At 46.2% G+C, this 26,190-nt stretch overlaps 1 protein-coding gene across 1 annotated transcript; it reads left to right on the top strand.

Annotated features, from left to right (window-relative positions):
* Window positions 1–3,991: 3,991 nt before the first annotated feature.
* On the top strand, window positions 3,992–26,190 carry LOC140362974 (transketolase-like). Its single transcript, XM_072449270.1, has 14 exons — window positions 3,992–4,162; window positions 7,062–7,179; window positions 7,293–7,406; window positions 8,598–8,695; window positions 11,783–11,974; window positions 12,597–12,715; window positions 16,217–16,413; window positions 19,592–19,756; window positions 20,182–20,338; window positions 22,466–22,596; window positions 23,641–23,724; window positions 23,797–23,890; window positions 24,110–24,232; window positions 25,818–26,190. The coding sequence occupies exons 1-14, from the start codon at window positions 4,047–4,049 to the stop codon at window positions 26,003–26,005; spliced, it is 1,896 nt and encodes a 631-aa protein (XP_072305371.1). The 5' UTR covers window positions 3,992–4,046; the 3' UTR covers window positions 26,006–26,190.

Here is a 26,190-nt window from a genome sequence, read left to right as displayed (position 1 = left end):
ACATGTTTTGGTCAGGACGGACAACACCACCGTGGTGGCGTATATCAACAAGCAGGGGGGGAGGCGCTCCCAACAGCTACACATGTTGACGCACAGTCTGATATTGTGGGCGGACTCTCACCTGTTCGCTAAGAACCACACATGTCCCGGGGATCATGAATCTGGGGGCGGATCTGTTGTCCCGGGGCATTCCCCGTTACAAAGACTGGAAGCTTCACAGCAGGATTGTGAACTAGATATGGGAGAGATTCGGCAGAGCAGAGGTGGACCTGTTTGCGTCACAAGAGGACACACAGTGCCACCTATTTTACTCTCTGACGGGTCAGAGCGCACCGTTGGGCCTGGACGCATTGGCACACGAGTGGCCACACGTCCTCCTGTACGCGATTCCCCCATTAGAAATTATCACTGCTACTCTCTCCAGGGTCCGGGAGAGGAGGCACACACTCCTCCTCGTGGCCCCCCACTGGCCTGCGATGCACTGGATGGCGGACATAGTCCAGCTATTATCTGGTCATCCGTGGCCTCTGCCTCTGTGCAGGGACCTGGTGTCACAAGCACGCGGGGAGATCTTCCACGCTCACCCAGAGCGTCTTGCTTTATGGGTCTGGCCCCTGAGAGGTTAAATTTATCCTCTGCGGGCCTCCCGGACAACGTCATTAACACCATTCAAAGCGCTAGGGCCAGTTCGACTCGTAGTGCATACGATGGGAAGTGGCGTGCGTTTGAGGAGTGGTGCGTGAAAAAGGGCTGTCTTCAGAGCTCCGTGCCCATCATTTTGACGTTCCTCCAGAGTTTGCTGGAAAAAGGTCTGGCTTTCTCCACAATCAAAGTGTACTTGGCCGCTATTTCGGCGTGTCACACTGGTTTTGGGGATAAGACGGCTGGCCAGCATCCCCTTATCTGTTCATTCATGAAAGGTGCACGTTGCCTTAGGCCAGTCTCGAGGAGCCTGGTCGCCCCGTGGGATTTGACTATAGTGCTGAATGCCCTGTCTCGCCCACCGTTTGAGCCGCTCCATCAAGTAGAGCTGAAATGGCTCTCATTCAAAACGGCTTTACTGCTGGCGTTGGCGTCTGCCAAGCGTGTGAGTGACATACATGCCCTGTCTGTAAACGCGTCATGCATGCAGTTTACTAGAGGGGATTTTAAGGTTTTGTTGAAACCTAAACCTGCTTTTATGCCGAAAGTCTTTAACCCGACTTTGTCATACCTCCTTATTGAGCTGTCTATACTCTTTCTCCTCTGTCTACGTCAGAGGAGCACCAGCGGCTCCATGCGCTCTGTCCGGTGCGCGCACTGCGCGTTTATGTGGATAGGACTGCTCAATTTCGGGGAACTGAGCAGCTGTTTGTGTCATGGGCTCCACCCCATCGGGGTAAGCCTCTCACGAAACAGCGTTTGTCTTCAGCCCCCTGCTGGTCTACGGGCTCATTCATAAGGCTTCTGGGGACCAGCGTAGAAAGCTATTCCCATTTGTGAGATACCTCACTCATGTTTCAGAGAACCGGGGTTAACTTCTTAACCTTAAGTTTTCTGCCTGAAGAGTGGCTCCTTCTGTGAGAGTCAGATCTCTCCTTCACTCTGGAACTCACTCCAGGTTTCTACTTTATCCCAAGGAGGTTTTTTGTAGTTTTTCCTGGCCGAGAAGGAGGGTCTAAGGACAGAGGACTCTGGAACATCGTACCTCACCACCACAGACATTGTTTGATTAATTTTTCACTGTTGCCCTCAGAGGCAACTGTTGTTCTGATTTTGGGCGTTACAAAAATAAATTGAATTTAATTGAAGTTTTTAACAATGTTATAACAACATTAACGTTGAGTGTCTATGTTTTGATTGATTAATTCATGCATTTTGTCTATTGTCAAGTATTCGAGGTTTAAAAGTTGAATAGAGGATTTTTGGCGACCAATCGGAGTCTCATTTCCTCATGGCGTGGACAGACACACACACATGTCAATCATTCCCTGCGTGCTACTGCACACCTGCAGCCTGGTTCCCAGGATAGCAGCACCTTTCCCTGGCTAGCAGTGAGTCCACGCTTTGGGCCGCGAAGTACATAAATGTCTGCGGGACGACAGAGAAGCTCAGAAGAGACAGAAATCTGCGGAGAAAAGAGATGCTCTGTACTTAGTTGATTATTCAAATAAATGTCAAACTCCAGGTCATACATGTAGGGTTCAAAAAGGTAACATAGACATTTTTCAACTGTAAAAACAAGTAAAATGTCAGCAGCAAACCAATCAGTTCTGCAGTTTCTAACAGGAAGCAATTGATCCATTTTTACTATTTACTCATTTCGGATCAATATTGCAGTTAACAATGGACAATATTAAAAAATCATCTACTTATGTCAGGCATGTCCAAACTACGGCCCGGGGGCCAAATGCGGCCCGCAGACCAATTTTTGTTGGCCCTCCGTTAAGTTGGTCCAAATAACAAAAGTAGTACTTTTTACTGTAAAATTGGAAAAATTCAATAATTTTTATGTGATAACAACCTATTATTAATGTTCCAAGTATTATTAAAGGTGTGGAGGCTCATTGAACAATGCCAAATGCAACATTTTTAAGGATTCACTTTCAATTTCAACATTGTGGGGTTGTTTGTGGCCCTCTGCTCCATAGAAGTCTCAAAATGCGGCCTTCGGTGAAAAAAGTTTGGACACCCCTGATTATGTTATAGTTTATTACTTAAAGGCGCAATGGACGATTTTTCGGCGATTTGCGAACGCAGGCGGAAGTGCGCATGCGCACTCCCCCGTGCGGACTGATACAACACACACGTGCGTTTGTTTATTAGCGCAACGGAGCGCATCGCTCGTCTCCCGAAGATTTCTGTCCACTTCTGCGTCAGCTCGAACAGTCTTTCTCCGTCTTCATTTTGCCCCGTACACTGAGGGAACTTTATTATGATAGATCCATGCGCTTAGGCACGCGGAAACGTGGGCACGAACCGCACGCGGCTGCAGGTGAACGGTAGGTGCGTTTTATGATTGATACGTCGCAGGACAAATGATTTATCCACGCCACGAGGAAATATGATAACAAAATTGCTGAAAAAAATCGTCCATACCACATTTAATACCCCCAAAGAAGCACAACATTATCTCTTTTAATTCAGGCCGTGGCTGCAGAGCCACGGCGCGGTCAAATGGCCCTGCAGTTTCAGGAACCGTGGCACTGCCATATAGCCTCATGGCTAACCCTAACCCTAACCTTAACCCTAACCTTAACCTTAACCCTAACCTTAACCCTAACCCTGACCCTAAACTTAACCCTAATCTTAACCCGGCGCGGTCTAAAACGGCGCGGTCAAATAGCGCAGCAGTTTCAAGAGCCGCGGCACAAAATAACATGGCAGTTTTGGCCGCGCGCCGGGTTAAGGTTAGGGTTAGGGTTAGCCATGAGGCTATAACGGGCTATAAGGGAAATGCCGCGGTCCCTGAAACTGCGCGGCAATTTGACCGCGCCGCGGCATTTCCCTAACCCTAACCTTAACCCGGCGCGGTCTAAAACGGCGCTAAAACGCGGTCAAATAGCGGCGCAGTTTCAGGAGCCGCGGCGCGCGGCCGGCACAAAAATAACATGGCAGTTTCAGCCGCGCGCCGCGGCTCTGCAGACACTCCCCTTAATTTAATGAACGCCACATATCATGTGGTAGAGTCAGATCCATGCAGCGCGTCTGCCTGCTGCCACTGTGCGCGCGCGCGTGTGTGCGTGCCAGCTCTGCGCGTGCGGTGTACAATCTCAGCCTCTCATTGGTTACCTGCAGCGCGTGACAGCACGGGTGAACACAGCGCGATGAGCGCGATCCCTTTAGCGTAGATTAGCCACATTCAGCGGCTTTAGCTCGGCTCCACGCCCCCTCCGCACCTCCTCAGGACCCCTCCGCACCTCCTCAGGACCCCTCCGCACCTCCTCAGGACCACCGCCGCTCCTCTGCACTCTCTGCAGGGACACGCTTCTGCTCTCACCCCGGCGCTTAGGGACGGTTTTCTTTTTTACTTACTGACTTTTTGATTTGAGCGCTTCTCTTGTTAAATGATGCAAATGGAGGACTACCACAAGCCGGACCAGCAGACGGTGCAGGCGCTGCGGAACATCGCGGCCCGCCTCCGGATCAACTCCATCCGGGCGACCACCGCAGCGGGCAGCGGGTCAGGACTGGACACACGCACACTGCGCTTTACAGGCTTTTCGCGTGCTCAAGTTTAGATACATTTATTTAAAAAAATAACTTTCTACTTGGCAAGATAATTCTATGGATATCAGGGCTGTAAAGATTAATCGGAATAGTGACTAGCCGATTATTAAAATTATCATCTTCGTATTTTGACCATCATCATTATCTTCTTGACTGCAGACTGCAAAAAAACAAAACTAAGATTGGCAAAATAGAATAAACTATTTCAGATTTAAGAAAATACATGATTCGTAAAATTTAATAACATAGACAAATTGAGTTAAAAAAAATCTAATAAAAATTGAAAAAATTAATAAAAAAAATTATAATAATCAAAATATTGAAATATATATATATATATATATATATATATATATATATATATATATATATATATATATATATATATATATATATATATATATATAATTATTATTATTTTCTATCTAAAAGCTTTTAATTTGTCAAAAATGTATTTTAAAAATCTTGATATCTTATACAACAGAATGAATTATTGTCCAGCTGACTAATGGAACCACTAATAGCTGTCAAGTCCACTACTAAAACATCATTGGTTGCAGCGATTATGAATACAGCCACCAGTGAAACCAGTTCTTATTATTTTATTACTAATTAATTATTTTTATTATTGTCACCAAATGTCCACATGGTCGCAGTCTGTATTTGACACGTGGTACACAAAGACAAGACAAAGGGAAGGTAGCCTCCCCCTATATAATCTCCCCCATACAAAACACGCTGAACAATGCATTCATTTATTCATTCATATATTTTATTTTAAAAAGTTGAATGTTTTATTTTGACTAAAGATTTGGCTTTTTAAAACGGCCAGGCAAAGAGTAAATCGTAATGCTATTTTATTTTGAAATAGCACCTGAAAGTCACACATAATTCCATGGAAAGTCTACTTAGCTTTTTGTTTTTATGTGTCTATTTTTGGGCTAAATATGTAGATGCCTTTTAAATACAGGCAATAAATGAAAGTTTTACTCCAACAAATTGTAATAAATGAATGTTCCAATACATTTTCCCTGTGCCACGTGTAGTCTGAACAACGCTTGAGGTTGGTGTCCAGCAGTGACAAAAGGCCTGTACATGCTGTGGTTTCTATGCACTCAGTACAAGCGGTTGGATTTACATAACGCACAAACAAGGCTTTACTGTGGCACATTATGTCCACTTAAAGGCACTTAAAGAGTAGTGTGATAATCCAGACATATGCAGAAATAATGTCAGTTTGATCTTCCAGGCTGGTCTAACGCATGCGTAAAAGTGCCAAAATACACATCGCTTTAATCATTCTACAGATTGTGCAGGTCTGTTTGTGTTTGTGTCTTTAGGGTCGCCATATGCTACGTTTATTTACTCCCTTTTGTCCGTGTAATCCCTCATTTGTCCAGGAGTGTTCCATTGTAGAACAAATTCAGTTGTATTATCTGTTTTTCTAAAAACATGATACAACTGAATCTCTTTGTGTGATTTAATCTGGATACAGTAGTATACAGTATAGTGAGGATGAATAGCATGTCAGTGTCTAGATGATCTGTCGGTGCGTTGTGCTGTAGGCCTCATGTCAGAAGCAGGAATATCTATTGTTTGCTGAGGGAACTAGTTCATTTAAGAAAACAACATCTTGTGCTAATTTATTAAAATGATCAGGTTACATGTATAACCAAGAATATATTAACAACATTTATTCATCCAGAAATGCCAAATTTGACCAAAATGGCATCATCCTCATCAGCCCAAGACATAAAAGTGCATCCAAGTTGAATTATAATAAATCCATGATGATCCCCTTTCAACAAAAAAAATAGAGTAAAATTTAAGCAAAACATTTAACAAAAGTAACAGAAATGCTTGTTTGTGTGTTGTAGTTCCAGTGTTGTGTTCGACCAGATAATACAAATAGCATATTTTAATGTTAACTGCATATTGGGTCCATTGGTTAAGAGGTCAAAGATACTACCAAAGTAAATATTATATACCTACACAGAACCCATTTAGACTAAATTTGGTTACAACAGACTTTACTGTTCTTTATACAGGAGCCAACAGAAGAGGGGAGTGATTTTAGGACTATGTATTTAGGCCTCAAAACTCCTGCCATGGACACAGTGGATGGATACGTTTGGTTCATGCTTTTGGTCCCAGGAAAGAAGGCCCTCACAAAGAGATGGATGACTCAAGCCTCACCAACAACCAAAGACTGGACCCACATAATTAGAGTCATTAGTCTAATGGAAAGAGAAAGAGAATAGAAAATGTATAGACTTGAGACTTACATGTTGAACATTTTGTGCTGTAGCTCTACAGTTTTTCCCTGTGCCTTTCGTTCCCTCTCTCTGTGTCATGTTCTGTGTTATTTTTTGTTTCGAATCAAAAAACAACTAATTACAAAATACTCGAGTTGCTGTCATTAAGTGGATTTTAGCCATGTAACTGAACATCTACTCGAGTACAAATTGTCAGCACGCTTTCCACTTCCAGACTGTCACTGACCTGTCTGTGTGGTTATGTAATATTGACTACTGCCGAGGCACCGGCTCACCTTTGGAACCTTCTGCACAGCTGAACACCTGCTCATGCTCTCGTGTGGCACTTTGTATCTCTATATGCTTATCGCAAGAATATACCATTTTGCAAGCATGAACTTTAGTCCTAGTTATATTGGTGGTAGTTCAGTGTCTGACACTCATTATTGTAAATATGGGAATAATAAATCATGTTTTGAAGTGATGTAGACATTTTCATCGTCTGTAAAATATTGTGATCACATTATTTAACACCAAATCTCTGTTCTGCAGCCCTACTGTTTGGAGTAAATATCTAATAGTTTCTCTTTTGTCCAGCCACCCCTCATCGTGCTGCAGCGTGGCAGAGATCATGTCTGTGCTCTTCTTCCACTCCATGAAGTACGACCCTGAAGAGCCAAGGAACGCCAACAATGACCGCTTCATCCTCTCCAAGGTTCATGTTCTCCATGTTCCTGTTATTGTTATGAACTTACCACTAAAACCATCTCAACATTCGATATTCCTGTCTCGTTCCATATGTCTGACCTCCACGTGCTCTGCTCTCAGGGTCACGCGGCCCCGGTTCTCTACGCCGTGTGGGCCGAGGTTGGGTTCCTCAAAGAGACCGACCTCCTGAACCTCCGCAAAGTGGACTCCATCCTGGAGGGTCACCCAGTCCCGGTGAGGAGGCATCACATGTTTGTACCAAGCTACGTCAATCTGCAAAGTTTGCTGTCATAGAGTAGGTCGAGGAAGTAGGTCACTTCTTGGACCTCGACCATGTGCCGAATGTCTCTACGCTCTCTCTCCCCATTTTACTTTAGAACGTTTCTGTGCCTTAGTGCCAGATTTTTAGATCAGGCGCTCCTGACATGTTTCCCCAGCAGCACTGAAAGATAAAGGACCATATCCACCTGTTCTGAGTAAAAAGGGACATTAGCAGATGCTAAGCTACACATACAGGAGCCACACATACAGGAGCCATACATACAGGAGCCACACATACAGGGGCCACACACACAGGAGCCACACACACAGGAGCCACACACACAGGAGCCACACATACAGGGGCCACACATACAGGAGCCACACATACAGGGGCCACACACACAGGAGCCACACACACAGGAGCCACACACACAGGAGCCACACACACAGGAGCCACACATACAGGGGCCACACATACAGGAGCCACACATACAGGGGCCACACACACAGGAGCCACACACACAGGAGCCACACACACAGGAGCCACACACACAGCCACACACACAGGAGCCACACACACAGGAGCCACACATACAGGAGCCACACACACAGGAGCCACACACACAGGAGCCACACACACAGGAGCCACACACACAGCCACACACACAGAAGCCACACACACAGGAGCCACACATACAGGAGCCACACATACAGGAGCCACACATACAGGAGCCACACATACAGGGGCCACACATACAGGAGCCACACATACAGGGGCCACACACACAGGAGCCACACACACAGGAGCCACACACACAGGAGCCACACACACAGGAGCCACACACACAGGAGCCACACACACAGCCACACACACAGGAGCCACACACACAGGAGCCACACATACAGGAGCCACACATACAGGAGCCACACATACAGGAGCCACACATACAGGAGCCACACATACAGGAGCCACACACACAGGAGCCACACACACAGGAGCCACACATACAGGAGCCACACATACAGGGGCCACACATACAGGAGCCACACACACAGGAGCCACACACACAGGAGCCACACATACAGGAGCCACACATACAGGAACTACACGTTGAGCCATGTTCTCACACTCACAGTGGGACACATTTGCTTTGATTGTTACAGAAGCAGCAGTTTGTGGATGTGGCGACTGGTTCTCTGGGACAGGGGCTGGGAGCAGCCTGTGGCATGGCCTACACCGCCAAGTACTTCGACCAGGCCAGGTACTGCACTAACAGAAGTACTGAACATATGCAAATACTTCCACCAGGCCGGTGCTCCACAAAACACCAATTTGTTTATTTGTTTACAGAAATGTAGAACTGTCAGTGTGGGATAGACTTTTCAGGCTTATCTCTAAACTTATCATGCAGGTTGTATTGTCCAAAATCCTCAAATTCTCATGGATGAAATATGTAATATAAGTACATTTTCTGTTCAGATACTGTACAATGTAACCTGTTAAAATCATTCACTCACTCAACACCAAACACCCACTAAGGCTATATTATTATTAGTAGCAGTAAAAATTTTCAACCATATTGTTGAGCATTAGCCCACACCGTGCCTGGGCCTCATGCCGCCGTCTCTTTGTTTCAACGCTGTGCTCAGACCATGTGACCTAACCATGTGACCCGACCATGTGACCTAACCATGTGACCTAACCATGTGACCTAACCATGTGACCTAACCATGTGGCCCGACCATGTGGCCCAACCATGTGGCCCAATGCGGCAAATGTCTCTGGCCACATTATGAAACAGTCGCTGAAATATTCATAAAGACCGCAGCGTTTCATTCAGTGTGTGTTTCATATTTGGTGAGAGGTTTGTACATTGTGGCTGCTACTGTACGTCTGGTGTCTGGCGTTGCCCTGGATACGTCTGTGGATTCACCCAAATGTTTCTGCTCCAATAAGCACACAACATGTCAGAGCACATTTGAACCTCCGCACGCCTGAGGCCCCCCCCCCAAAAAAAATAAAAAATAATATAGCCTCGTAATCAAGCTTTGGCCTTGCTAAATCAAATGTGCAGATCTTATTTAAAAAGGAAATAAATAAAACAAAGGGAAAACAACATATAGAATATATAAGAACGCGTCAAAATCCTGCTGGAGTCTGTTCAATATATTTCATTTAAAAATCCGTAAACCAAGTAATAAAATAACTGCGGCCTTAGCTGATATTTCAGTATTAGCAGTATCTTAACTAGATCTAATAGTAATTGTGGGCATTTGTAGCCTGTCTCATTCACTGATCTGCACTTAGGATTAGCATTAGCATTAGCACACAGTTGTAATGAATGTGATTGGAGAGACCTCCAGAGCTCCGCCCGTGATGTGAAATGATTGCTAACATTTAAACAGAGTCATTTCTAGTAAACAGGATTAATGAGAGTGAAGCTAAATATAACTCCAGGTATGTTTCCCTTCTTATCTGAGGTGGTACTTGGTGTGAAACGTTTGTGAACCACATGTCCAAAGTATTTTGGTTCAAACGTCTTCATGTTGAGTAGAAAACAATTCGTGTACGACCAGAAAATATCCTGAATGAATAAACCTACAATAATTTATGTCATGAATAAATAAAAAATCAAACTGCTCTCCCTTTACTGTAAGAACGGTTCAGTGATGTGAAATAATTGGCTGAAACAAATGAGGCGGCCCATGTCTTTTGTGGGCGTGGTCTTTTCAAGTGCTCTATGAGTGATGTGTTCATCTGGTCAGCGCAGATGGGAGGCGCCTGCACCTGCTTTAAATCAATACGTAATAAAGATCTCGATCATCAATATTAGGGATAATATAATGAATGTTTTGGGTGTTTGTGATATAATTTTGACAATTGAAAAACTTTTCTGCAAGTTATTTTCCTTTAAAAAGTATTCTTAAATTCAGGAAAATGACTCTCCTGCCATGGACACGATAAATAGATACTTTTGGATTATACTTTTTAGCAACGATGAACTGCAAATGGATAAATTTGGCGGCTGTGCCAGACATTCTGAGCTGATATGACACGTGTCTCTCTCTGTGGCATGTTCTGTGTCATGTGAAGATAAAAACACACACGCTAAAGATTCAGCATTAGAGCTCCAGGTCTTCTCTGTGAAACCATCAGGACCTCCTCTGCTCCTCCCCCTCTTCTGCTCCTCCTCTGCTCCTCCCCCTCCTCTCCTCCTCCCCTGCCCCTCCTCCCCCTCCTCTGCTCCTCCTCTGCCCCTCCTCCTCCCCCTCCTCTCCTCCTCTTCCCCTCCCCCTCCTCTGCTCCTCCCCCTCCTCTGCTCCTCCCCCTCCTCTGCTCCTCTTCCCCCTCCTCTGCTCTTCCTCCCCCTCCTCTGCTCCTCCTCCTGTGCTCTCTCCTCCTCTCCTCCTCTGCCCCTCCCCCTCCTCTGCTCCTCCTCCTTTCCTCCTCCCTCTCCTCTGCTCCTCCTCCTCTGCTCCTCCTCTGCTCCTCCTCTGCTCCTCTTCCCCCTCCTCTGCTCTTCCTCCCCCTCCTCTGCTCCTCCTCCTGTGCTCTCTCCTCCTCTCCTCCTCTGCCCCTCCCCCTCCTCTGCTCCTCCTCCTTTCCTCCTCCCTCTCCTCTGCTCCTCCTCCTCTGCTCCTCCTCTGCTCCTCTTCCCCCTCCTCTGCTCTTCCTCCCCCTCCTCTGCTCCTCCTCCTGTGCTCTCTCCTCCTCTGCTCCTCCTCCCTCTCCTCTGCTCCTCCTCCTCTGCTCCTCCCCCTCTTGACATGGGTCCTGACATGCGTGTGGTAATGTGCCGCCTCTCTACATGTCCCTGCTCTAAAGTGCCCCTGTGTGTATTCGAGTAGAAAGCTGTCAGGAGTGGTTACCCTCTGTAGGGCGTCCCGTAGTGAGGGAGGGGGCGGAGTCAGAGTGGGGGGTGAGGAGAGGTGAGGGTCAGCTGCCATGTCCAGTGAGATGGAAAAGTATTCCTAAAGATGGTCATGTTAGTTTTCTGTTTTCTATGACACATAAAAATGTACCCCATTTTGGAACAGAAATTTAAATAAATCTCAAAAGTCATACTGCAGTTCATACGTGTTGTGTTAGAAAATGTTGCAGCCATATTTTAATAAATGACAATCTGCTGTTAGAGTGAAATGTCACAATTTTGGCGGTTGGGGAAAAAGGCACCAAAAACAATGGAGACACAAACTGAACCCACATTACGATCAAGGACTAGAGTCAACTTTAATGTCTCAATTACTAAGACGCAGTTTAAAGTGATGATACTTTTATGAAAGGTGGTGACATCAGTAATAAGTGAGTGACATATGCTGTATAATGACGAGCCCTGTCTGCTCCTCAGTTACCGTGTGTTCTGCCTGCTGGGTGATGGGGAGGTGTCTGAGGGCTCTGTGTGGGAGGCCATGGCCTTCGCCTCCTTCTACCAGCTCCATAACCTGGTGGCCATCCTGGACATCAACCGCCTGGGCCAGAGCGACCCGGCGCCCCTGCAGCACCACGTGGAGAAGTACCAGCGCCGCTGCGAGGCCTTTGGGTCAGTGCATGTACTTTCATATCCTACAAACCTACTGACGCTTTCAAATGCAAAGTGAAGACACATTTTCAAATGATCGAAATACTAATACTAATGAAATGGATGTGGAAAAAATATAATCTTTAATCTTATAAATGAGATAATTTATTCATACCCTATGGTATATACCCGTAATAAAGGCAGCACGTCTGTGTTTAACAATAAAGTATTTGCTAAACCTGGATCAAGAACCAAATGTAAGAAGTGTGAATATTAACAATGACTATGATTAACAGTAAGAACTAGTTAAAGTTTTAAATTGCTATTAAAGAAAGATAGGAATTATGACCATAGGTAAAATTCAATAAATAGGTTAATTTATTTTACTCCATCTATTCATTTATCTCTATTGTGCTACTATAGTCAATGGCATATACAAACTGTAGGTCTAATCAGCAGCTCGTTACTTTAAGTTATGTTCAACATGGCAGCTCTGTTTCTTTACCTGGAAACATTCAGTTTGAGTTGATACTGTGTTTAGTCAAGGGCCTTTCAGAACATTGAGCACCAGCTGATGTCTGGGCGTGGCACATGGTCTGACTCCGCTCTGGGTGCCTCCTTTACCTGGTGTTCTCCTCCTCAGCTGGCAGGCGGTGGTGATAGACGGGCACAGTGTGGAGGAGCTGTGTAAGGTGCTCAGTCAGCCTCGCCACCAGCCGCTCGCCATCATCGCCAAAACCATCAAGGGCAAAGGCATCCAAGGTACTGGCCGTCACGACACGCTCGCACCGCCAGTTTGTCTTCAAGTCTTCTTCAAGTCACAAAAACACATTTAGCCTGACCATAGTAGACCCTCCATTATAGATGTATAGATTAAAGCCTGATAGCATTACTGCCAAAGTCGTTTGTTGGCCCCTCACTGCATCTGTGGGTGTCTTTGGCTCTGTCCTCGGCCAATCAGAAAGACGCAAGGATTTTTTCTTTGTGCACAGTTGAAACGCTCTCAAATGTAAATATCAGCGTGTATTTGACTTTCATCAAATGTTCTTCACTTGTCTGCTCCAGTATTGGCCGCTGATGCAAACTCATACATCATTTCATTTCACAGTAAATTGGAAGTAAAGATATCCCTGTGTCAAGTGTTTATAATAATCAATATCAGATTTATTTGTACAATTATTTTATACTCCAAAAATAATTATCAACAGTTAATTATCATTAACTTTCAACACAAAAAGTTTGAATAATTTGAATTGAAAAATCTGATTTGATAAAACTGGTCTCATAATACAGGTTTAGTCATCTACAATCATAATGTTTCTCCTCCAATATTTAAAAAGTGTCATTGGATTTGATCATTTCTTTATATGGTGTAAACTTTAAATGAATTTGACTGAAAGCTTTAAAAATGCCTGAGGTGATGATGCTGTGAGGCGTCCTGTGCCTTTAAATAGCCTGTTGCAGAAGTAGTGTGTAGTTCATGGCCCTCTGTACATTCTAATCCTAATCCTGACAGTGGGTTAGTACTTTAGCCCCCTTCAGAGCCATAATCCTGGTGTGTGTAAAACCCCGGTCCAGACTCGGCCCTCTCAGACTCTTCGGGCCCTCGGGCTGTAGTCGCAGGTGCAGGAGCAGAGGCAGCGGAACGCGTGCTTTTGTTTGGAGAAGAAAGAAGTGCGTTTATACAAGGGAGAGTGAGGGGCTGAGTTATGACAGAAGCTAGTCTTTGTGGTAATATAACGTGCTTAGGGTTTAACCTTTGACCTCTGGAAGGACTGATGTGGCCCAGTGGAGCAGAAGAGATGAGCGATGAAGTGATTTTAGAGTGTTCAGCGTCTTCTTACAATGTTAAAGGGTCTATAATATGCTAAATGGACTCCTTTGAGTTCATAAAGATGTTACAACGTTGTATCGCTACAACAAATACCTGGAGTTGTTTAGTTTGGAAGTTCTACTCTATGATCCTCTGTGGTTTTATTTAAATGTATGAATGGGAGGCTTCATCTCATTTTCAAAGACCAATTTGTTCTGAGTATTTCAAATTGCTCTGATTACCTCAGAATATCACCTCAGATTATTACTTCAGATTGATACCTCAGAAAGCTGTCTTCCCCCAGTCAGTCCTGACACGAGGGACAGACAGACCAATCAGATGGTGTCAGCGCAGGGCATAAAGACCCTCCCCTCTCCGCACCAGCACACTCATGTGGGAAGCTGCACAGCCACATATTACATTGAACATCATCCGATAAATATTGTTTTATTGTTTGTAGTATGTTTTGATGACAAAGTATTAAAATAACGCTAAACCTTTAATCGGGACCAAAGTAAGATTAATAGGGTTTCCAAAAATAATTAAACACATAAACTAGCACTCACAGCTTTTATTTACTGTTGTCTTTATTAACACAGCTAGCCATGTTTTTATAAACACATAAATTATTCAACCATACCACAGAAAACACCAAAGATAAGATGTGCAAAGTAGTTTAAAGTCCTCTTCAGCCCCTCATATTTAAGAGTTCATAAACCGTCATCAAAATGGAAAAGCATTCTATTATTTTTCACTATTTTTAATTAGAAAATGTTTATTTTTTTATTTATACAGTTTATCGCAATCAAGGTAAGGCTAAGGTGAGGATTTGGGTTAGGATTAGATTTATATTTAGGAATTAATTTGGTGAAGATTAGGGTCAAGACTAGGGCTTTAGGACATGAAATGTTACAATTTAGTATTTTGTTTGGGGCAAATATGTATTTTAGAAAGTATATATATATTATCACAACCGGGGTAAACTCATGGTTAGGATTAGATTTAGCAACCATTTATTTAAGATTATTTAAGATTAGTTCAGATTTGAGCTTTGGGACATGAATGCTAGTCCCGACTCTGGAGCATATTATGCCAAACTTTAAGGGAGTCTTTGGATTTTGACTTTGATCAATTTATAAAAAACTAAATAGGTTAATAATCAAACGGAAAAGATTAGAAAGTAACAACAACCATAGATATGTAATAGGTCGAGTGATTGAGTTTGAGGAATGGGCAGAGAGAGGGACAGTTTTGTATCTTTCAATTCACACTCAGATCTATGTTTCACTATCGGCAGGTGACTATGGACCAGTAGATTCACTCTGTCACTGCATCAACAGATCAGTTTGTGGATGCAAAACAACTTTCTCCAGCTGAACTCAGACAAGACTGAAATAATCGTTTTTGGCCCACAGAAACAAAGAGAAAGTGTTAGCGGTCACCTCCAGAGTCTCGCTCTAAAACCTACAAATCAAATTAGAAATCTGGGGGTAATAATGGACTCAGACTTGAACTTTAATAGCCACGTCAAATCAATAACATCAGCAGCTTTTTACCATCTAAAAAACATTGCCAAAATCAAAAATATAGTGTCAAAACCAGATTTAGAGAGACTTATCCATGCGTTTGTCTCCAGTAGATTAGACTACTGTAACGGCCTGCTCACTGGCCTCTCCAAACGAGTTGTAAAACAGCTGCAGTACATCCAGAACGCTGCTGCTTGGGTCCTGACTAGAACCAGGAAGTATGATCACATTAGTCCTGTTCTCAGGTCTCTGCACTGGCTCCTGTGGCTCAGAGAAGAGACTTTAAAGCAGCTCTGCTTGTGTACAAGTCTCTCCATGGCCTAGCACCAAAGTACATCTTGGATATGTTAGTGCCATATGAACCATCTCGGACTCTGAGGACCTCAGGGACCGGCCTCCTGCTGGTGCCCAGAGTCAGGACAAAACATGGGGAATCTGCGTTTCAGTTTTATGCAGCTAAAATCTGGAACAGTCTTCCTGAAGATGTGAGACAGGCTTCTACTCTGACAATGTTCAAATCTAAGCTAAAAACAGTTTTGTTTAGCTGCGCATATGACTGAAACAATTTTTTCTTTGCACTCTTCTCTTTTGTTTGTGATTTTATTAGTTTAGAAAATCAGTTGGATTGATAATTTTTAATTTAGTCAATTTTATTGTATTTCTGTTTCTGTAATTTCTTTGTGATTTGAATGCATTTTTCCTGCTGTGTGAAGCACTTTGAATTGCCTTGTGTATGAAATGTGCTCTACAAATAAACTTGCCTTGCCTCAATGTCTATGGCAGGAATCACTGCTGAGCTGTCGGTACAACATGTTTCACCCCCGGGTGTCACCACTAGAGGGCATCGAAGGCACGATAAACCAGAGTCGAGTATAAGCTCCTTTGCACTAACTACTCTCTATTATTACTATCTCTCTTGCTCAGGTGTGGAGGACAAGATGGGCTGGCACGGTAAGCCTCTGCCCAAAGACATGGCCGAGGGCGTGATCCGGGACCTGCAGAGTCGCATGGTGAGCTGCAGTAAGCGTATGTACCCCGCCCCGCCCAGCCAAGACGCCCTGCCCGTGAGTCTGAGGAACGTCCACATGCCCAGCGCGCCCACCTACAAGCAGGGAGACAAGGTAAACGCCGCATACACGCCCCATGCACGCCGCATACACGCCGCATACACGCCCCATACACGCTCCATACATGCCCCATACACGCCGCATGCACGTCGCATACATGCACGTCGCATACATGCCGAATACACGCCGCATCCACGCCCCAATGCACGCCGCATACACGCCCCATACACGCCCCATGCACGCAGCATACATGCCCCATACACGCCCCATACACGCTGCATACACGCCCCATACACGCTGCATACACGCCCCATACACACCCCATGCACGCAGCATACATGCCCCATACACGCCCCATGCACGCTCCATGCATGCTCCATGCACGCCCCATACACGCCCCATGCACGCAGCATACATGCCCCATACACGCCCCATACACGCTGCATACACGCCCCATACACACCCCATGCACGCAGCATACATGCCCCATACACGCCCCATGCACGCTCCATGCATGCTCCATGCACGCCGCATGCACGCAGCATACACGCCGCATACACGCCGCATACACGCCGCATGCACGCCGCATGCACGCCGCATGCACGCCGCATACACGCAGCATACACGCCGCATACACGCCCCATGCACGCCCCATGCACGCCGCATACACGCCCCATACACGCCCCATACACGCAGCATACACGCCGCATACACGCCCCATGCACGCCCCATGCACGCCCCATACACGCCCCATACACGCAGCATACACGCCGCATACACGCCCCATGCACGCCGCATACACGCCCCATACACGCCGCATACACGCCCCATACACGCTCCATACACGCCCTATACACGCCGCATACACGCCGCATACACGCCCCATACACTCTCCATACACGCCCCATGCACGCCCCATACACGCCACATACACGCCCCATACACGCCACATACACGCCGCATACACGCCGCATACACGCAGCATACATGCCCCATACACGCCCCATACACGCTCCATGCACGCCCCATGCACACCCCATGCACACCCCATACACGCCCCATACACGCCGCATACACGCCCCATACACGCCCCATACACGCTCCATACACGCCGCATACACGCCGCATACACGCCCCATACACGCCCCATGCACGCCCCATACACGCCGCATACACGCCGCATACACACCGCATACACGCCGCATACACACCGCATACACGCCCCATACACGCCGCATACATGCCCCATACACGCTCCATGCACGCCGCATACACGCCCCATACACACCCCATACACGCCGCATACACGCCGCATACATGCCCCATACACGCCCTAGACACGCCGCATACACGCCCCATACACTCTCCATACACGCCCCATGCACGCCCCATACACGCCGCATACACGCCGCATACATGCCCCATACACGCCCTAGACACGCCGCATACACGCCCCATACACTCTCCATACACGCCCCATGCACGCCCCATACACGCCGCATACACGCCGCATACACGCCGCATACACACCGCATACACGCCGCATACACACCGCATACATGCCCCATACACGCCGCATACATGCCCCATACACTCTCCATACACGCCGCATACACACCGCATACATGCCCCATACACGCCGCATACATGCCCCATACACGCCCTAGACACGCCGCATACACGCCCCATACACTCTCCATACACGCCCCATGCACGCCCCATACACGCCGCATACACGCCGCATACACGCCGCATACACACCGCATACACGCCGCATACACACCGCATACATGCCCCATACACGCCGCATACATGCCCCATACACTCTCCATACACGCCGCATACACACCGCATACATGCCCCATACACGCCGCATACATGCCCCATACACGCCCCATGCACGCCCCATACACGCCCCATGCACGCCGCATACACGCCCCATACACGCCCCATACACGCCGCATACACGCCGCATACACGCCCCATACACGCCGCATACACGCCGCATACACACCCCATATATGCTGCATACATGCTCCATACACGCCCTAGACACGCCGCATACACGCCCCATACACGCCCTAGACACGCTGCATACACGCCCCATACACGCCGCATACACGCCGCATACACGCCGCATACACGCCCCATGCACGCCCTATGCACGCCGCATACACGCCCCATACACGCCGCATACACGCCGCATACACACCGCATACACGCCGCATACACGCCCCATACACGCCGCATTCGCCCCATACACGCTCCATGCACGCCCCATGCACACCCCATGCACGCCGCATACACGGCGCATACACGCCCCATACACGCCCCATACACGACGCATACACGGCGCATACACGCCCCATACACGCCCCATATACGCTGCATACATGCTCCATACACGCCGCATACATGCCCCATACACGCCCCATACACGCCGCATACACGCCGCATACACGCCCCATACACGCCGCATACACGCCCCATGCACGCCCTATGCACGCCGCATACACGCCGCATACACGCCCCATACACGCCGCATACACGCCCCATGCACGCCCTATGCACGCCGCATACACGCCCCATACACGCCGCATAGACGCCCCATACACGCCCCATACACGCCGCATACACGCCCCATGCACGCCCTATGCACGCCGCATACACGCCCCATTCACGCCGCATACACGCTGCAATAAACCAGTAATGTGTGATGACTTTTATGGATGGGCAAGCAGACCTGGGGTGTTCATCAATATTCAGTGGAAAGTAGAAAAGTGAATAAAACATATGGTAGACTTTGAACAAACGCTACATACACACTACATACACATGCTTCATACAGGCTTCATACATGCTACATACACACTACATACACACTACATACACACTACATACACGCTACATACACACTACATACAAGCTACATACACACTACATACACGTTACATACACACTAAATACACGCTACATACACACTACATACACGCTACATACACACTATATACATGCTACATGCACATGCTACATACACACTACATACACATGCTATATACACACTACATACACATGCTACATACACATGCTACATACACACTACATACACATGCTATATACACACTACATACACATGCTACATACACATGCTACATACACATATGACATTTTCTCTCATTTGTGTTATTCTGCACATATTAGCCGCAGTTTCCTCACCCTCCTTCCTCCTCAGATTGCCACGAGAAAGGCGTACGGCATGGCTCTGGCCAAACTGGGCCGGTACAACGAGCGTGTGGTGGTCCTGGACGGAGACACCAAGAACTCCACCTTCGCCGAGCTCTTCAAGAATGAGCACCCGAACCGCTACGTAGAGTGCTACATCGCGGAGCAGAACATGGTCAGAAAGATTCTCTTTTATGTTCCATTATGTGCTCTTTATGGTTTTTGTACCATGGCATGTACCAACTATTATACGTATACTTTACCATCAAATCTGTTTTTTTCAAAGGGACGCTTTTTATGCTAAATTGAGCTTTTAACTATGTTCTAACATTGTTCTTTCATAAACATTATACCTGGAGTTGTATTTGGCTTGACTCCTGACTCACACTAGTTTGACGACCCCTGTTTAGTAAGTCTTCTCCCCCTGAGCCTCGGAAAACAGTCAAATTTCCCAGATTCCCAGATTTGTGAGGTACATGAGTCTTCACTCGACTCGTGGTGAGCCATTCCACCTCAAATCAAACTGCATGCTTGTATTAGCATGTTGAGGGCAAGCTGGAAAAAGTGCTAATGGCTAATGACCCTTCTCCTGTGCCGTAGGTGAGCGTGGCCATGGGCTGTGCGGCGCGGGACCGGAATGTGGTGTTTGCCAGCACCTTCGCCACCTTCTTCAGCCGGGCGTACGACCAGCTGCGCATGGCGGCCATCTCCGAGAGCAACATCAACCTGTGCGGATCCCACTGCGGCGTCTCCATCGGTCAGTCTCTAAAGTCTGAATCACACTAATGATCTGGAGGGCAATACTTTTAACTTGTGGAAAAAAAGCAACATTTCAAGTTTTGACGGTTTGTTATAATGTTCTTTTCTAATAAATCTTAACACTGTAATCCTGAATCAATAGGGTTCCTCTATGGTTTTAAAGTCCGAACCCCTTCACCCAAATGTTGTTTCATTTAAATAGTTTCAATTCTAAATGCACCAGCACAGGGCAGGGATGTTTTTCGATGATTTGTACCAACCAGTTTTTGTTTTACTGTTTCCCTCCCTGTACCTCTATTCCTTGTTTTTGTTTCATAGAAAAATCTAAAGAAAAGATTACACATATACACATTCTTATCTAAGTTAAAAAATGTGAATAAAATGATGCAGAATGTAAGACTTTACAATCATATTAGACTGAATAAACACATTTAGGATGTCACTAATTTTCAGAGCACACTAATGTTTTCTGTTTACCACTCCCCTGGTCCCCCTGGTCCTTCTGGTCCCCCTGTCCTTCTGGTCCCTCCGGTCCCTCTTGTCCCTCCGGTCCTGCCGGACCCTGCCTCCTCCTCCTCCCCTCTCCTCCTCCCCATCTCTCTTCACCTGTCCCTGGGTTTGGGCCCCAGTCCTGTCCCCTGGTTCCTCTGTCCTCCTGCCCTCTCCCCTCAGGTACAGCGCATGCTCACGACTCTTCTCTGAGTGCTGGGGCTGGGAACAATCTGCTTTTGTTGTATATTGTGATTATTTGTGTCCAATGGATTAATGATGCTTATTAACGCCACATCACTGGGACTGGGTGAAGTGTCTTGCCCTAGAGACACAACATCAGTCTGTTGCTCTCAGAGATGGCCGCCATGCGCAGCTGGTCGTACGCCCGGCTGAAGAAGGTGGCAACGGTGCTGGCAAACACCACGTTCCGGTCACAGCACATGGCCACGCGGTGGCTGCCCACAAGTCCGAAGGTTCACAAGTCAGAAGGTTAGGGGTTAGGGTTTTAGGGTTTGGACTTGTGAACCTTCGGACTTGTGAACCTTCGGACTTGTGAACCTTCGGACTTGTGGTTTGGAACCGGCCACGCTCACCTACGGCACAGGAGAAGGGTCATTAGCCATTTGCACTTTTACCACCAGAGTGCGCTAGTATAATATGTGTGATGCCCTCTGCTGGCAACAGTGAGGAGCTCCAAAGTTTGAAAGCGTAAAGCTCTTGTGCCTTTACTTTGGCATTTTAGAACTTACAATAATGATACTGAACAGAAAACACACATTACTTTTAAACACTTAAACACTCCCTCATCAGGATTTGTGTTAGCCCATCATCTAATGGCAGCAGAGGGAATTACCATGGTTAAAGATACAAACAGAAGCTAGCTTTCCCTCAACATGTTAATAAAAGCAGATGCAGTGGGATTTGAACCAGCTTTTCTGTGTTTTCTATCCATGATTTCTACACCATACAACTCCTGCTGCCATTTACAGTATAACCATCCATCTATTGTCTCCTGCTTTATCTTGAGATGGGGCAGAAGTCTGAGCTAGAGGCCAAGACTTGCCTCACCCCAGACACTTTCTCCAGCTCCTCCAGGATGATCCCGCAGCGTTCCCAGGCCACAGAGAGGCCACAGCAGTGTCCTAGGTGACGGGATAGACCAAGTGTGACCGGAGTGTTCCTGCGTTGTGTTATTCAATCGAGTGGCTTCGAGATGTGATTATACTGCAAATATATATAGACTGGTTACACAAGTTCAGAAGCCCCTTATGTCCAGAGAAACACCAAGGCCAGTTAGGTCATCCACATTGGCTTTACTGGGGCCCCACCCTTGGAGCCAGAGATCTGGGTGTCAGTCAAAGGCAGAAGCCGCAGTGACGGCTCGCCGCACACAGAAACTGCTCACTTCTAAATACTTTATAATACAAATCTTTTTCTAAATTTATTCGGTTTGAGTTGTAAATTTGATAAAATCTCAGCGGGTTGCTGGTTCAATTCCTTGTCAATATCATGTGACAAAAGCACATCTTCCCAGCCCTACTGAACACATGCACGTCTGTCCAGATTTGAGTCCTCTTGTTTAGCCTGAATTGTGCAACTGTTTTTGATTTGGTGTTGTGTGGGCATGTTCCAGGGGAGGACGGTCCTTCTCAGATGGGCCTGGAGGACTTGGCCATGTTCAGAGCCATCCCCACAGCCACTGTGTTCTATCCCAGCGACGGAGTGTCCACAGAGAAGGCCGTGGAGCTCGCTGCCAACACAAAGGTACAGAAGCCAACTGAGCGACATGTGCAGACGGGTAATGTCTGGACAGGTTTACACCGGCAAATAAGAGCTGCTTTTAAGAGTTTAATCAATTTATACACTTCTCTATTTAGACTTCAACAATGAGGTGTATTTGCCACAAATATATGTATTTGCCACATAAAACAAGTTAAAGCAAAACTCAATCACAGTTAAGCCTGTCTGAGAAGAAATGTTATTCATATTTTAGTGGGGCGTGATACAAAGTAATGAAGTACAAAAGTACAGTACTTAAAGGCACATTACGTTACTTGTTGGAGGTGGAAAGTCACCTGCATAAATCCTACTTTGGAACATTCTCCATGCAGATGGATAGATTTATGTTGTACTGGGAAATATTACAGCTAAAGCTTGTTTTTGTTGCACTAAAAATGTATAAAAACCAACTGTCCTTACAGTGAGTGGACTTCTCCACAAACCTGACTCGTACTTGACCTGGAGACCCTAGCTGGTTTCCATAGAAATTGTTTTCCTTTTGCTAAAATATTGAATCCAATCCAACTTTATAAGTGTGGCACATTTTACCAAGACTAAGTCTCCAAAGTGCTTCACAGTACATAACAAGTACAAGTAAAATATGTACAATAAATAAATACAAACCAAATTAAAACAAATTAAAATAGACAAGATAATAAAAGACAAAAAAGAGTAAATTTTAAAGTATATACCGTACTTTACTTGTACTGTACTAAGGACAGTTATCTGTTCTTTCTTTTCCACTACATTTCTAATGTAAATGCAGTCATCCTGACATCCTGGTTTTGACAAATATATATACCAAAAATGTTTAGAAAAATGAATTAAAGTTATATCAATTTGACAAACTACATTTGACTCTATTATAGTTCTCAAAATCTGTGTGGAATAAAAGTACACTTTTCAACATGTACTTACACGTACATTTTTCAATGTGATGCTTTAATTTTCACGTTTGAGTACTTTTTGGCCCAAACTTCACTTCCAGCCCTGGTAATGCTCTACAGCCATGTCTTTTGTGTTCTACAGGGTTTGTGCTTCATCCGAACAAGTCGCCCTGAACACGACATCATCTATAACTGTAACGAGGACTTCCACATCGGACAGGCCAAGGTTTGGAAAGATGGATATAAAAGACTTTTAATACAGCAAACACGTTGATTCTAAGGCTTGTTGTCCATCCAGGTGGTGTATAAAACCAATGATGACCACGTGACAGTGATCGGAGCCGGAGTGACGCTCCACGAGGCTCTTGCTGCTGCAGAAACACTCAAGAAAGGTACAACTCCATGTACAAGTACACAGCACGGAACACCTCTCCTCTGTGAAAGCAGCAGAAGATGAGAAAATACATCTGAATGTATTTGACTTCATTTCCTTGTACACATTACATAGAAGTTGAAGTTTACAGTGTGGAATGGAGCGCTTCAGTGTCAGAATAATGCTTGAATGAGAAACAGTCGACTAGATTCTGATGTGTTGTTGACCTTTTTTCTAGAGCGCATTAACATCCGTGTGATCGACCCGTTTACCATCAAACCCCTGGACTCCAAAACCATCATTGACAACGCTCGAGCCACCAGGGGGCGCATCATCACTGTGGAGGATCACTACTACGAAGGTCAGTCTGCTTTAGAAACAGTAGAAACTTAGATGGGTGGAGTCCAAATGGATGTCACGCCCATGAGACGTCACGCGCATGAGAGGTCACGCCCATGAGAGGTCTCCTCCCAAAAAATAAGGAGCAAGACACTTTAAGAGGTGTTTAATTAGAAAAAGATCTAAACAACCTAAGATGACACTTGGTGTCATCTTAAGTGACAAACCAACCTCCCAGAAAGCTCGTGCCAGTGTGGGCTGTGCCAGTGTGGGCTGTGCCAGTGTGGGCTGTGCCAGTGTGGGAGTGTGGGCTGTGCCAGTGTGGGCTGTGCCAGTGTGGGCTGTGCCAAGTGTGGGAGTGTGGGCTGTGCCAGTGTGGGCTGTGCCAGTGTGGGCTGTGCCAGTGTGGGAGTGTGGGCTGTGCCAGTGTGGGCTGTGCCAGTGTGGGCTGTGCCAGTGTGGGAGTGTGGGCTGTGCCATTGTGGGCTTTGCCAATGTGGGCTTTACCAATGTGGGCTGTGCCAGTGTGGGCTGTACCAGTGTGGGCTAGCGGGGGTCTGTGACTGCAGTTGGGGCATGTCCAGCAGACAGAGTGGAAAAGGATAATGCCTAAAAAGACCAAATACAAATATCGCTTGACTCCTTCTACAAAACATTTTTCACCAAAATCTCAGGAAAAAATTAAATACAATCTTTTCTGGACAGGTCATAAGTAGAATCATCGCTGAAGAGCTAAACAAAAAATAAGGTGCTTAAATAACTCAATGAAATCAATAAATCACCTTTAAAAGTCTGTAGGATATATCTTTACATGAGCAGCATGATGTAATGGGACTCTGGGACTCGCCATGACATGTGGACAACACTTTTATTTTAGGTACTAATATTTATATTTAAGACTGTGGTTGGTCAGGGGTCAGACTGGGATTGTGCAGGGGTCAGACTGGGGTTGGTCAGGGGTCAGACTGGGGTTGGTCAGGGGTCAGACTGGGGTTGTGCAGGGGTCAGAGTGGGGTTGTGCAGGGGTCAGAGTGGGGTTGTGCAGGGGTCAGACTAGGGTTGTGCAGGGGTCAGACTGGCTTCAAACCAAGACTACCCGCTGCCTTCATTCCTTGATGTGACCAGGGGAAGCTTCTGCTCCCTCAAGAAAAAACTCACCAATGTAAACTCAGATTAAACCTTAACATATCAGTTTCATTCTTGTTATATTTCTAATCAGAAGGTGCCCCTGGGACAGTTAGAAGTTATTAAATTACTGTGGACTATTGTATATACACCTTAATTAAGTCCAGAAGAATGGAACAAATACTCCCACACTTAATCCACTATAATCAGACAGGAACACAACACAACAAACAAAACAAGCCGTAGAATTAATTTGAATGTTTTTCACCATTTTATCTGTTTGAGGCCTGTAAAAACACAAAATGTCTGGGAGCACACGGATATTTAATATGCACTTAAACGCTCTTAATGGTCCATGACCAGCAGTGGACTGGGACATCCCTATAAAGCATGTCTTTAAAGGCATTAGTTAAGGTTTAATGATCAGACGCGCGTGTCTGTACAATGGGTCTGTACTTATACTTCCTGTCTCCTCGGGGCAGGTGGTTTGGGCGAGGCCGTGTGCTCTGCTGTGGTGAACGAGGCGGGCTTCACGGTGCAGCGCCTGGCTGTGTCCCACGTGCCCCGCAGTGGGAAGCCTAAGGAGCTGCTGCGCCTATACGCCATTGACCGGGACGCCATCGCTCAGGCCGTGCGCAAGACGCTCACCAACGCCGCCAACGCCATGTAACCACCTGGGACCTCACGGCTGCCACGGCGACCAGCCATTACCAGAAGCACAGTCGAGCTCCAGACTGGGGAAGGTTTCTTTGGAAAGTGTTTTGTCTCTGTTTTGTCTAGTGATGTTGATGTGGTTTAAATAGCCTTTCTTTAATTTTTAAACTTTAGTGTCCCATTTAGGCCCTTTAGCCTTTG

Source organism: Eucyclogobius newberryi, unplaced genomic scaffold, assembly GCF_026437365.1.
Source record: "Eucyclogobius newberryi isolate DKJ021-1_F unplaced genomic scaffold, fEucNew1.0.hap1 SCAF_17, whole genome shotgun sequence".
Lineage (NCBI taxonomy): Eukaryota > Metazoa > Chordata > Actinopteri > Gobiiformes > Gobiidae > Eucyclogobius > Eucyclogobius newberryi.
This window is presented reverse-complemented; position numbering and strand designations above follow the sequence as displayed.

Bases quoted from the DNA above. Each gene is read 5' to 3' on its own strand.
- LOC140362974 (XM_072449270.1), top strand. From the start codon at position 4,047: ATGATGCAAATGGAGGACTACCACAAGCCGGACCAGCAGACGGTGCAG. The intron at 11,975-12,596 runs GTCAGTGCATGT...TCTCCTCCTCAG, and splicing joins CGCCGCTGCGAGGCCTTTGG to CTGGCAGGCGGTGGTGATAG. The intron at 23,891-24,109 runs GTACAACTCCAT...CCTTTTTTCTAG, and splicing joins TGCAGAAACACTCAAGAAAG to AGCGCATTAACATCCGTGTG.